We start from the raw sequence: 14,473 nt of genomic DNA, 5'->3' as shown, positions 1-14,473 counted from the left end.
GTCGGTGCTTCATTATGCAATGTTTAATATTAATAAAGAAAGTACAAGTATATATTATTCATAAGCTGATTTACTGAGGTTGGTGCATGTGTGTGTGTGTGTGTGTGTGGACTTGAGTGACAGATTGAGATGCTCCCTTGCTACGGGCAATACGACTAGACAAGGCTCTTACTTTTCTACAGGACACATCCTGACAATTTCTACCACAGTTAAGAGGATTTGTCCGAGCATGGGTGAATATATAATGCATGCAGATTCCAAATTTTAATTTGGACCAAGTAAATGATTCAATGCCGGCTTTTCTCAGAAGTGAGGCTGGAAGGGGGAACGGAGAGGGCACGAGATGTTACTTGTAGTCGGCTGAAACATTCGAGGCAAACAAAGGCCGTGATGATTAAATACGACGAGCTCTAATTCATATGACATTAGAAAGAGTGAAGTGAGTGAAAGGAGATGAATGAGCGGAGTTTTAATAAGTACCATTTGTCTTACTTGTCATACATTGCATTTATTAAAGGTCCAGTCTGTAGGATTTAGGGGATATATTGGCAGAAATAGAATCTAATATAATAAGTGTGTTTTCTTTAGTGTATAATCACCTGAAAACAAGAATTGTTGTGTTTTTGCTACCTTAGAATGAGCTGTTTATATCTACATAGGGAGCAGGTCCTCTGCTACAGAGACACCAGGTTGCACAGCCATGTTTCTACAGTAGCCCAGAATGGACAAACCTGAGACCCGAACTTTTATTTGATATGCAGCTTTAATTTCTCCTAGCTCTTTGGGATCTGTAGGACTCAATAAGTATAAAAAACTAAACATAGTCAACGATAATTTAGTCCCAATATTCAAACGAGTACTTCCTAATTAACAGCTAATTAGCTTGTTACCGTCACTAAAATTGGTAAAATTTGTTGCCATATCAAACTACAAACATTATTATTCATGAATAAACAACTTTCAACCATAAACTGTGATCAGGTTTTGGACCTTGTCCACTTTTGTGTCGGGATCAGCTACAGACAGACTTGGCAGAGATGGCTGCCATCTTGTTTTTAATGTGCTCTCACTATCACTAGATGGCACAAAAAAGTGTCCAGGAATGAGGACAACAGGTCTGAGTTAAGCAGAATTGAAGTATAATGTGCAGAAAATCCAAAATGTGATGTCCTCATATGAGGACACAGGGTCTCATGAGGATAGATAGAGGCATTTGCATTTTATTGTCGGCCACTCCACAGCGAGGACGTTAAAACCCTGCTAATAACAGTCTGGATAAAGAGATTGTCCCAAAGTCTGACCATAAGGAGGAGGAGACACATCCTAATTGTGGCAGGCTTTGTGCTTTACATCTGCAGACCTTTGATCGACGTGCTGACCAATGTTACTTTATTTCCATCCCATATGAAGAATGCAAAAAGAGGAGAGGAGGTGCTCTAGGAACTACATGTTGCCAGGCCCCCCTCGGCCTCTTCGACCACCACGTCTGGCCCACGTATTTGAAACACAAGAACATCTACATCAAATAAAACTACTTTATTCAGTGTTTTTACAGGTTTTAATCGCCTAGTTTGTTTGTTTTAGAGAGGAGGAGACCTCTGCAGATAATTTGGCTCCTGGTAGAAATCTCCTGAATGACTGAAAGAAATAAGGTGAGCACACATTAGCAGGTGCTGGGCTAACAAGCCATCTACAACATGCCAAACAGCATCGAAGAAACACTGATTTTGAAAGTGAAACTGCTTTATTCAGTGTTTTTACCTGTTTCAATCACCTTGTTTGTTTGTTTTGGAGAGGAGGAGACCCCTGTGGATAATTCGGCTCCTGGTAAAAACCTCTTTAACGATGAACACTGACGGGATTCAAACCAGTTTCAGCTGGTTGCAATCTGCAATCCTCACCACTCGTTGCCACTAAATCCTCCTAAATCTTACACACTGGACCTTTAAACCCAAATTTTTATAAGTAGTAGTACTGCAGTACATGCTCCTCAAGTAGGTTATCTGCATTTCATGCTCACAGCCTACGTGCATATGAATGATAACAAAGTCATGGTCATATTTGTTGAACGTGTCATCTGTAACTGATAAAACGAGGTGAGGTTTTGTGGCATAGGCCTAGATATCCGGGGAGATATTTAGAACATGTGCACTTGTCGCCCCCTCAAAAGAACATGAACGTAGTAGAGGACTTTTGTTTCATAGATTCAAGACATGCACAGCAGAAATCGATGCAGATAAATTCACCAAATTGCAGGAAATAAGTGTCTGACGCTACAAACCCCCTGTTTCATATGTGTACCTCCCAGTGTTGAAATGAAACCTTAGCCCTTGTTTTGTGATCCTCCTTTTCTGTCAAATTCATCAGATTTTTGCAACGACACAAATGAAAATGTGTCTCTTCGGATATTAAACTAAAAAACTATGGTATTACTTCACTTTCATTCTCATTTTCTGTGTCGCCTCGCACTATGGACTTCAGAAATGACTAGAAATATGTATTTATCTAATTTATAAAGATGAAAAACATTGTTTATAGTCCTTAACCCTCAAAAGACAAAAGCAAATTTGCTTCCATTTATGTATTTATAAGCATTTAAAGAGTGAAGGAAATCTGTTGCCCCAGAATTTTTGTGCCCTTTTAACAAAGACCTGACATTACATGTTTTCTCAAGTGATATCTGACTGTTCTAAAATAATAAACCTCTCTAATATAAAGTTGTCTGTTTGCACAATAATAGCTCACAAATTAATCAGTGTGCTCCAGTCTTTTCTTTTCCTGTGGAAGCTTTCTGTCCTTGAGCTGAGAGGCACCTGGAAGATGTGCAGAGGGCCCTGTTTCATTTAAAACAAACAAGAATCTTGTAGCTGATTTTTATTTTTATTTTTTTTCCTGCAACCCTAATTACTGCACACATTATATTTTTGGGTTATTTATCAGTGGGTGCATTATTTATATTTAAGTAGTAATAGATTCAACATTATTGAGTTACTGGTAAATTATTAATTCATTGTCACCTGCCCTTGTTCTGTGGGGACAGGTGTGAGTGTGACACAAGAGAGAGTGAGTGCCTCGTGCTTAACAGTAAGGAAAGGTTGTTGTACCCCGAAGTTGTGATGTGTTCGTACTGTCTTGCCGTGTTGGTAAAAATTAAACAAAGTGGACGAAACAAATGTTATAGCCTGCTTCTTACCCACTGCCTGGAAGAAGTCGGGAACACCATTCTCTAATTTTCTCCCTCTTGCTTTTTCAGCCCTCCACAAATAATTTTCCACCGCTTCATATGGGTGTGATAATAATTACATGTTTCTATATATTTGGGGACATATTTCTATGATTGTACATGACTACCTGCTCAAATGATGTGGTGCAATGTGGCCCTGAAGCCTGAGCACGGACCCACACATTCTTATTAAACAGGTATTTGACAAAATCCAATGTGAAGTGAACTATCAATATATTATATTACATGTTTCATAGAATATATGAACATTTTGTTTGTGATTTGCATTTGGACTGAAGCCTTGTCCAGAAGGATGCTCTTTTTGGACACTGCTCTGTTTGTTTAATTGAGTCATCTGGTCAAATGTGTCAAAAATCCAGTCCTGGCTGCCCAAGTCCAAAAATAATTCACTGTCTCCCTCTAGTGTATATTTTTGGGATTATCATATTGTCGTCATACTGAAAAAAAAAGGATTCTTCTTCTATTTAGTCATTTTTTAAATATTTTTTTATTTTTAGTTTTTTGTTTTTCCCCTAGCAGAAATAGTAATTAAAGCGTTAAACATATTAATTCAGCACAGGAAAAAATAAATCCGTAAATTAACCACAGCAGCAAACGTGCATCACGTGTCCTGCGTAATGACGTCACCCTGAGTCTCTGACGCGCTCCATAATGGCGGTGCCCTTGTTACAATGGGGACTGTTGTGGATCACTATTTAGCCAACTTCTCGTGAAGAACCGCGGATTATTCACACAGCTGTCTGTTTTTTGGGTGATTAACTCCGACGGCTACATGTTAAAGGTGAGACTCGTGTTTCATTTCAGACACATGGACGATAATTTCAGTTTAGTTTGAGCAGGTTTTAACGGGGCGCTGTGCTGCTAGCTTCAGCGGTGCTAACACCTCGAGTAAAGCTAACCGAGGCTGCTAGCGAGCAGTGTCACCTGGTGGGTTTAATGTTAGCATAGTTAGTTGTATATTTCAAAGTTTAATTCATTTTAGTCTGTACGTGTATTTAACTGACATTACCGGTGCACTTCTTGGTCTTTACGCAATCGACTAATACCCTCACATTGGCGGTTATTTGCTAACATTAGCTCCACGAACTTAAAGTTCCCATTAGCTCGGCTAACATATGCTAACATGCTAGATTACAGGTAATGGTTTCATTATGCTAATGCGGGGAAATCCTCTCGTTGTTTTTGAAATCCTGTTACTGTATTAATCATGTCGCATAGATACCTCATGTCAGATCTGTATGTGTAGCAACAGCCGTACTCTTAATTTATGAATGAATGAGATGGGAGGTGCCATGCCAAACTTTACGGTCCCTGTTCATATATCCCCTGCTCAACGTCATAAGTTTAATACGGACTTCTCCCCTCAGTGCCTTAAATGCAAAATAAAGACAGGTAGGTAGTCTCACCCATTGTCTGTGGTCCTGCCGGAAGATACAGAAGTTTTGGGATGCCACAGGACAGGAAATTAATAAAATCTTAGCCAGTGATCTCAGAAATGATCCAGTATACATGTTACTGGCTATAATATATTGTTTTATAACAAATAAGTCCAAAGGTTTACTCTATAAACTGCAAACATGCTGTGCGTAATTCTGATTTAGATGACAGATTTCCAACTAAAACGCAGTGGCATACTTGAATATATTTCTTTGGATTATTTGACATGTATCTTGCACATGGGAGCCTTTTATGTCTTGTATTGGATTTGATATTTCAGCTGATCTTATAAGAGGCTTTATGTAGTCGGTGTTTTAGGTTAGGTTTTAGTGTGTAGAGTCTCTTCCCTTTATAGATTGATCTGTGAGCTGAGTTGTTTTGTTTGTATATTCTGTTAAATATTAAGTGAGTGGTTTTGCCCTTAAAAATCAATAATTAAAAATAACCCTTTATGTTCATGGAGAATCTTCTTTTTCTTTTTTAGATTTTCCAACTCTAGGATTTTCATACTAGTAGCAGTCAGTGTTAGCTAACCTCAGATACAGACACTGAGCTTAAGGAAAATGCATGTTGGCAGAATGTGACCTCTCTCTCTTCCGTAATTTACAGTTTGGACGATGAACAAAACTCTTTGAGAGCTACAACCAGTGTACACTGTGTTGTTAACAGAAGTACAGACAAGTTTCAGGGCTGTCACAGGTTGCCATAAAACTATCCCCTCTATATCCAGACTTAAACAGGGGGAAACTGATTCTGACAAAGACACAGAATTTGGTATGATATTCCTGGCAGTTGAAAGGGAGAGTATCAATCTAGATTGATTTTGTGTGAGTAGTTGTGTGTTGGAGATATTGGCCACAGAGATGTATGCCTTCTCTCCAATATAATGAAACAAGATGGCACTCAGTTTGTGGAGCTCAAAGAGCCAAAAAATACATTTGAAAAACTCAACATCAATGTCTCTTTCCAGAAATCATGACCCAGTTATTCAAGATAATCCACAGATCTTGTTGTGAGCAGTTTCATGTAGGAACTATTTTCTTTCTCCTGAGCAACATTGCCAGCTGTATCAGTGTGCAGAAGGACGCGTGCATCTACTTGTGCTCATGAACAGCATGAGAGGTAAGCATTAATTGTGTCCTCCTTGGCTGAGCTGTAACTTTAGCTAGCTCAGTGTTGCTAGCAGTAGATGCACGCTTCCTTCTGTGCGGTGATACGGTTGACGAGTGTTGTTTGGTAGAAAGAAAATAGTTCCTACATGAAACTTCTCACAACAAGGTCTGTGGATTATCTTGAGTAACCAGGTCATGATTTCCAGAAAGAAACATTGATGTTGAGTTTTTCCAATATATTTTTTGGCGCTTTGAGCTCCTCAGGCTGAGTTCCATCTAGTTCCATTATACAGAAGAGAAGGCAGACATCTCTACGGCTAATATCGCCAACACATGACTACTCACATCAAAACAATCCAGACAGATGTGTCTCTTAAATGTTGAGACCATTCAGTTAGACAGTTTTCAGATGGAGTTGCTCCTGTTGTCTTCAGCCTCTTATCTTTGTATTCTTAATAACTGCAGTCTTGTTTTGTGCATCGCACCTCGCAGTCCAGTGCAGCGGGTCCATCCACCGTTGCCTCTCCTCAGCCAATGAAGGAATTCAAGGAGAACTCATCAGGCCAAGCAATCCTGGACCACATCAAGCCATGCTGGTACTGGGACAAGAAGGATTTAGCCCACACCCCCTCTCAGTCTGAAGGCCTGGACCCTGGCACAGAGGCTCGGTATCGGAGAGAAGGAGCCCGCTTCATTTTTGATGTGGGGACAAGACTTGGCCTGTATCCTTGATCGATTGATTTGAATACTGAAAAACAAATGGATGTCTGTTTTAAACTATAAATCAGTGGCACTCCTTTTACGTAGTCCTTAATGAAGTGCAGTAAATAAAGAACAAAAGACGCAATATCAAATACTGTGTCCTGTTATGCTGGCATTTTGTGCTTTTTCCCTACACTTTTGCATGAGCTTGTAAACAGGAAGCAACAGGAAGTCATTCAAAGGAACATCTGTTGTTAGGATTTATTTTCACATAGCTGCTGAACAACTTGCAAATAATTGTAAATAGTTCCCATAATATCCTTGACTGTCGTCCAGACACTATGACACACTGGCTACTGGCATCATATATTTCCACCGCTTCTACATGTTTCACTCCTTCAAGCAGTTTCCCAGATATGTAAGCTCAATTAATGGTTATCTAAAGTTTTTCCTGTTCCTTGATGTGGACTAAATGTGTGGAATTAATCTTGTGATTTGTGTCTCACCAGGTGACAGGTGCTTGCTGTCTTTTTCTGGCTGGGAAAGTGGAGGAAACCCCAAAGAAGTGTAAAGACATCATCAAAACAGCGCGCAGCTTACTGAACGATGTGCAGTTTGCCCAGTTTGGAGATGATCCGAAGGTGCAGTTTCTTTTACATTTCCTCTGTTGTCTTGACGTTTTCCATGTTTACACTGGCTTTTGTATGTTCAAAGACAAGGTAAACATTACTGTCTCAGTCGAGAAGTTTATTTTAGTCACTGAGTGCAGAAAAGGATTTAATAGTGTAAGCCTAAAATCTTTGACATAGCCCTAACATAATATCATGTAATTTAAAAGGGAAGAAATCTCGTTGAAACCTATTTTCTCTTAAACAGCTGTAGCAAACAGCCAAAATCTTATGTAGTAAGATTCTGTCTCTTGTATGACTGCTTACATAGAACTCTGTTGGTTACTAAGTTCACACTGTGACATATGCTGCATCAAAAATGGCAAAATATGCATTCAGTACCTAACATGTATACTATTGTACAACATACTTTACCACGCCACTTCCAGAGAGCCTCTTTCCCGGTTTGAGACACATAACCGTGGTAACTTGTACCAAGTACAGCTCTACTGGCACCTGCAAGCATGTTGAACCTCTTGAGTTTTTGGTTTCTCATCAAGTCTGTACTAGTAACGTTATTTCAGCTGTTAGAAAGCGCAAACCACAGGCAAAGTTGTTGTGAAACATGAAGTCACCCTTATTAACAGGTTTAATGACAGAGTCAAGCCATTTTAGAGATTCCGAGATTAATGTCTCAGTGTCAGATGTTAACTGCTGACCACACGAGGTGAGGTCATGTTGTGCTGTGTTATCTCGTGCTATCTAGGCAGAGAGAGCAGAAAAGCAGCTTTTAAAGACAGTCCTTCAGTGTTGCATCTGACAGCAGCAACAACTGATCAATGCTGATCAGCTGTAAGCCTCGCTTAAGCCTGTAGTGTTCTCACCAACAGGGATATTTAAGGTATGTGTGTTTCTTTCAACAGGAAGAGGTGATGGTGTTGGAGAGAATTTTGCTCCAGACTATCAAATTTGACCTGCAGGTGGAGCACCCTTACATGTTCCTGCTGCGATACGTCAAGCAACTCAAAGGTGAGATGTGACACAGGTGTGGCAGTAGATTTCACACAGAGGTTGGTAACTTACAGCTCGAGGGATCTGGAAAGCTTATGGATCATTTTTCTTATTAAAGGAGAGAAGAATAAAGTGTGCAAGGTGCTACAAATGGCGTGGACCTTTGTCAATGACAGGTGAGCAGTTGACCTCAAAATGACACCTCTTCGTATTACAAATGACTTCTCCTGTAGTGCCATGCGTCAGGGATACGCTTTGTATTTAAAACTCAAGTGTTAGATAATAGGCAATGTCTTTTTAAGTAAAGACAGTAACCACATGCCCTGTGTCCCTGCCAGCCTGTGCACCATGCTGTCCCTGCAGTGGGAACCAGAGATCATTGCGGTAGCCGTCATGTACTTGGCTGGCCGCCTCTGTAAGTTTGACATCCAGGAGTGGACCACCAAGCAGTCGTCACGCCGCTGGTGGGAGCAGTTTGTCCAGGACGTCCCAGTAGAGCTGCTTGAAGGTACTCATCATAAAGCCATAACACTTTCTGCCGCTTCCACAGTATATGTTTAATGTCAACAAAAATACGTCTTTGTCTCCCAGACATCTGCCACCAGATCCTGGATCTGTACTCGCAGGGGAACAAGCCCATCCCTCAGCAGATACAGGAGAAGGAGAGGGCGTCTGCTCCTCAGGCCCCCATTCCTCCAATCCCACAGGGTGTACCACCAGCCCCTAACCCTCCGCCCCCACCACCAAAGAAGACTTCCCCTCAGGGAGGCAGCCCTGCACGCCAGCTCAAGCGCTCACATGTGAGTATATGCTTCAGCTACGGTGTCTTTGGCATAAAAACCGAGGACAGCAGAAAGTCCCAAAACTTTTGTCTCGGTTGATGTAGAATTCTATATTTGTTTACAGACAGCCATGTTTGCATGATCCCATTTAAATCAATCTAAAATGAGGACCTTAATAGCGAGAGCATTCATTCTTTTTGCAGCAGAGAGCTAAGGCTTTGGTCTTTTGTGTCATCCTGTTGTAAATGACACCCCAATAATCTCAAAGTGGAAACTGAGTGTTTGCCTTCATGTTTTTTTTTCCTAGACATCCCCAAAAGATGAACCAAAGGCTCCAGGTAAGACTTCTGTTAAACCTCACACAGGCAAAGTTCTGCTCATGCGTGTCTGAAGTAGTTCATATCTCCTAAACGTCTGAAATACCTTCAAGAAAAGTTTTCTAATTAACATGACATTAATTTAGATAAAGTCTTGGCAAAATTACAGATATATACTGTTGATTCTAAGTGGCTGGGATTAATGTTTTCCTAGAAGGGTTTGAGGATTTTATGAATATTCAACCCTCCAGCAAAGTTCCCTAATGCATTCACTGACTTTAAAAAGCCTTTGCATCTTACTGACCGGTCGGTTTAATTTACAGAACAAGTTGGATCAAAGATTCCTCGACTGGAGAGCCCGATGCCTCCTCTGCCTACATCGCAGCCTCCCCCAGGTGAGACTGACTGTTCATCTTCCTTCGGTATACGTTGTAAAAAGTTAGAATGATCTAAAGGAGCAGTGTGTAAGATTTGGGGGGATTTTGTGGCTTCTAGCAGTGAAGATTTCAGTTTGCAACCAACTCAAACTCCTCCGGGATAGAATTCCTGTAGTTCTCAGGAGGTTTTTTTATCAGGAGCCAAATTATCCTCAAAGGTCTCTTCCTCTTCAAATAAACAGAGTGTGTCCATACTAAAAATCTACGTACAGACAAAAGCCAGAAATGGTGTGCACCAAAAAATATTCAGTAGTTTCTTCCACCTCACCAGCTGTGTCGCCAGTCTCCTGTTTCCAAAATGTTCGTAAGCACAGGTCAAAGTTCAAAGAAGAGGAGGAAAGCAGACATACTATGTATTTGGATGTACTAAATCTTTTTCTGGCATATTCTATGGTACGGTAGTGTGGGTATTGGAATGCACAGATGGCGATCTCTGTAGGTGAGGACCGCTCCCTGTAAGTGAAGATATAAACAGCTTATTCTTAGGTAAAAACACCTGAGGTTATTATACACTGAAATGTCCACGTAAATCCTACACACTGGACCTTTAAAGTTTAGTTAGAGTATAGCTATGTGCTGGCATCCTCCCAACATCCCACTGTCTGTTTGCATGTGCCATCACACACACCCATGATAAGCAGCCAGGACCCCCTGCCTGGGACTGAAGCTTAGAAAGCAACCCAAAGTCTTTAGTCCTCTCAGTCTGCTTACATAACCAGCAGCTCGTCTGGACATCATGTTTCCCAACACACGCATACTCCTAACCTCTCCCAGACCAATCTGATTAGTGCTTGAGCCTGATAATGAGACCTCCTATGTAGCTGAATCCTGGCAGTCGTGGTCTCGCTGTGTGTTCACAGTCTGGGAATGGAGAGGTTACTTGAGATCAGTGAGAAGCCTCGTGCGTTTTTTGATGCCAACTTTTTAACAAGTTGTTTCTCTTTGTCATTTCCTGTCGCTCACTAGACCGAAAAGCCCCCGCTCCCGCCCCGCCCACAGAAGCAGAGCCATTAAATGAAACCGCTCCTCCTCCGCCGCACGCTCCACCTCCACATCAGCCTCCTCCCCTACCCCATCGCCCTCCTCCACCTCCACCCTCCAACTACATCATGTCCACCAGCAGCTCCTACATGTCCGGAGAAGGCTACCAGAGCCTGCAGTCAATGATGAAGACAGAAGGTCCCTCCTATGCCCCCATGCCGCCCAGCTACGCACCCCCAATACCGCCATATCACCCCCACGTCTATCCACCGCCTGCAGCACCACCTCCAGGCCCTCCACCTCCTCCTTCCAACTACCCACCACCCAACTTGCCACCAACGTATCCGCCACCAGGCTACAACAACTACCCTCCACCACCACCTCCACGCATGCCGCCAGGCCACGTACCCCCTCCAGTTATAGGTCTCCCACCTGCTGGGTACCCTCCTCCACCCCCAGTGCCCCCAGGACAGTCACAGGTACCCCTGCCCCCGCCGCCTGGCATGCCGATGAATCATGGCGGGTGGATGAGATGAGAGTGAAACAACAATCTATGAACTGAATCTGTGCAGAGCCACAGCTGGAGATGGAAACAACAGGAAGTTGTGCGGATGGTACAAACAGATGGAGAGCTTGTTCACCTCCAGTATGACTGTTTTTTTTTTTTCTTTTGTGGAGGAGGATCTTAATGAAGGTTACACAACAAATGGACTTGAAAGGAAAAATGAGGTCTGGACAGTTTTGTTATGAGAACCTGAACCGGCGCTGATAGACTACAGTCTCAGTCACTTACAGGACGGTACTTCATCTGGTTCCAGGATCTCGTAACAAACACTATCCAGTCGTTATTGTTCTGGAAATGTACCAGGAAATATTCGCACCCTGATTTTTGCTTTTAGTTTTGTCTCACATGTTCATTCATTAATTGTGGGGTGATGAAATGTATTTTTTCTTTGAGTAGATCAAAGGTTGACTCTTATATTTCCTTCTTTAGTCTATCACCCTGATGATGTCTTTTAGTTGTCCTGAATTTCCAGTCATACCAGTGTCCTTTGCCCTGCAATGTGTTTCTTTTGTCAACATTCCCACCGTTCCTCTGAGAAAAACTAATAAAATCTAAAGATGGTTGTACAAATATAAAAAGCACTATCACACTGAGATGTACATGAATATACAGATTGTTCAAACAGGCCGTATATCCTTGTTGTTATATTACTTTCTGTTCTGTGAAAACACTGAGGACATGTTGCAAGATGTTTCTGCTTCCACAGCTTTCATTTTATCACTACGCCACTTATTTCCTGTTATTTTTAGTGAATCAGCACTGCAGACAGTATTACATGAACTAGATACAGCAGAAACCCACCTTGTCTAACACTGGACAGTCAAAGGTATATTTGTACATATCTGTTTTTGTTTTTCATCGAGGCATTTCTTTTGGAGAGTTCCATATGTGCCTTAGTCAGGCTTCTCTTTTCTGTATCCTGCACGCAGCTTTGGTTTTGTGTCTGAGTGGCACTTAGGACAATAAAGACCTGCTTTTCCTACTTTGAACTGAGTGGTGTGTTTTTAATCTGTGTAACCTGAAAAGGTGTTGATCGTTAGGTTGTAATCGGTTTCATTATGATTTCTTATAAGTGATTCCCAACATTGTCAGATGGGCTCAAGTATACCTACACCTGCACCACTCTTATGTTACTATGAGTGGATTATAAACTGGGTGATATTTAAAGCTTTTATATAAAAGTGGATATAGTTACAATATGTTTCTCATATAGCCAACATACAATCATGTATCCATTACTTGAAGCTAGCTATTTCAACTGTTTCCATTACATTTAGCAAACTATTATAACTGCTTATTCATTACATATGATGTAAGCTAGCTACTTCAATGACTTTTTTGAAGTTAACCTATCTCAACTGCTTATCCAGTAGCTTTGCCCAACTATACAAACTGTTTATCTGGGAGTATTAACTAACTTTCAGTTGATTATCCAGTAATTTTAGCTAACGATTTCAGCTGTTTTCCGCACAAGTTTAAGCTAACTATTTGAACTGTTTTCTCCGCAAGTTTTAGCTAACTATTTCAATTGTTTTCCCCATATGTTGTAAACTGGATTTGTTTAGAGCTATTATATAAAAGTGGATATAGTTCTGTTTTCATATAGCCGACAAACAATCATTTAACGTTATGTATTACCTTAAGCTAACTATTTCAGCTGTTTTAAAAATTTAACAAACTATTTAAACTGCTTTTCCGGTACATGTAACATTAGCTAACTGTTTCAACTGTTGATTTGGTATTTTTGGCTAACTATTTCAACTGTTTATCCAGTAGTTAAAGCTAACTTTTTTTGTCTGTTTGTCTGCCTGGTAGTTTTAGCTAACGATTTCAATTGCTTCCCCACCAGGTGCTAGCTAACTTTTTCAGCTGTTTATCTGGTAGTTTTAGCTAACTACATTTCAACTGCCCATACATTTTAAACTGGATGTTAGTTAAAGCTATTTCATGAAAGTGAATATATATAGCCAACATACAATTATTTATCTATTACTTGAAGCTAACTATGCGAACTGTTTTTCCATTACATTTAGTTAAGTATTTTAACTGCTTATCTAACATAAGCTAACTATTCCAACTGTTTATCCGGTAATTTTAGCTAACTATCTCAATAGATTATCTTGGAGTTTTAGCTAACTGTGTAAACTGTTTCCCCATAAATTCTATTTCAACTGTTTATCTGTCAGTTATAGCTAAATACTTCCCCCCATAAGTTTGAAACTATATGAAAACAGAACTATATCCACTTTTATATAATAGCTTTAAATATCATTCAGCCAACATACTATCATATTACTTGAAGCTAACCATTTCAACTGATTTTCTATTACATTTAGCAAACTATTTCAACTGCTTATCTATTAACATTAGCTATTAGCTAACTATTTCAACCAATTCCCACAAGTTTTAGCTAACTATTTTATTTGGTTATCCTTTAGTTTTGGCTAACTGTTTATTTGTTACTTATAGCTAACTATTTCAACTGTTAGCCATTTCAAATGCTTATCCATTGCACTTTTAGCTAAGTATGTAAACTGTATATTTACAGCTTTTCCAAGTAGCCCAACTATTTCAGCCATTTATCCTTTACCCTAACAATTTCAACTATTCTCTGCTTGCTTGCCAACTAACGTTACACTAAACAAAAATTAAACACTTTTGTTTTTGTTTAAATTTTTCCACAGGTTTTAAAAGTTAAAGATCTAAGACCTTTATTGCATTCAATAGATATTTTTTTCTCATTTTGGCTACAAATTTGTTGAAATACATGTTAGTACTTCTCCTTTTTCAAGATAATCCATCCACCTGACAGGTGTGGCATATCAAGGTGCTGATTAAACAGTATCATTACTACACAGGTGTGCCCTTTAGACCTAACCACCAAGGGGAGACACTACACATTGACAGGAGGTAAACACACACTATTCAATGGGGGAGAACACGTCCATACAATACTGGCATGGTGAACAAGAGACAGATGAAAATGTTGACCTCCTACCTGTGAAGCTGTGAAGTCCAAATGTGTGTCCATTCTTGATTATTTCCTTTCATCCATCCATCAGGGTTCACCAACAGAATGAGCTTTCAATCCAAGGTGTGAATAATGTCATGTGATGTCCATATCTGTATGCCAACTTCATTATCAAACAGTTGTCTCTCTGCTTCCTTCACAGTTTTGTTGAGTATGCCTGTTTTCTTTACCTTGCTGGCTACAAAATTAAAGTGTCCCCAAGCTTTTCAGTGTATTTTTGACCCCAGGACAGCCTCTGGAGTACAG

At 40.3% G+C, this 14,473-nt stretch overlaps 2 protein-coding genes across 3 annotated transcripts in view; both read left to right on the top strand.

Annotated features, from left to right (window-relative positions):
- LOC126398977 (hormonally up-regulated neu tumor-associated kinase) overlaps nucleotides 1-14,473 on the top strand; it is a 987,429-nt gene that overhangs the window by 517,475 nt on the left and 455,481 nt on the right. The window lies entirely within an intron of this gene.
- On the top strand, nucleotides 3,879-12,180 carry ccnk (cyclin K). The gene is made up of 11 exons (XM_050058677.1): nucleotides 3,879-4,025; nucleotides 6,286-6,515; nucleotides 6,832-6,913; nucleotides 7,005-7,136; nucleotides 8,027-8,132; nucleotides 8,233-8,290; nucleotides 8,453-8,622; nucleotides 8,706-8,914; nucleotides 9,204-9,234; nucleotides 9,537-9,608; nucleotides 10,617-12,180. Exons 1-11 carry the CDS (start codon nucleotides 4,017-4,019, stop codon nucleotides 11,165-11,167), a joined length of 1,650 nt encoding a protein of 549 aa, XP_049914634.1. The 5' UTR covers nucleotides 3,879-4,016; the 3' UTR covers nucleotides 11,168-12,180.

This window comes from Epinephelus moara, chromosome 12, assembly GCF_006386435.1.
Source record: "Epinephelus moara isolate mb chromosome 12, YSFRI_EMoa_1.0, whole genome shotgun sequence".
In the NCBI taxonomy this organism is placed as follows: Eukaryota; Metazoa; Chordata; class Actinopteri; order Perciformes; family Serranidae; genus Epinephelus; species Epinephelus moara.
The sequence above is the reverse complement of the archived record's forward strand: the minus strand, read 5'-3'. Positions and strand labels throughout refer to the sequence as shown.

Excerpts from the sequence above, each read along its gene's own strand:
- ccnk (XM_050058677.1), top strand. Across the intron at positions 8,291-8,452 it reads TGGACCTTTGTCAATGACAG|CCTGTGCACCATGCTGTCCC; the intron begins GTGAGCAGTTGA and ends TGTCCCTGCCAG. Across the intron at positions 9,235-9,536 it reads AGATGAACCAAAGGCTCCAG|AACAAGTTGGATCAAAGATT; the intron begins GTAAGACTTCTG and ends TTTAATTTACAG.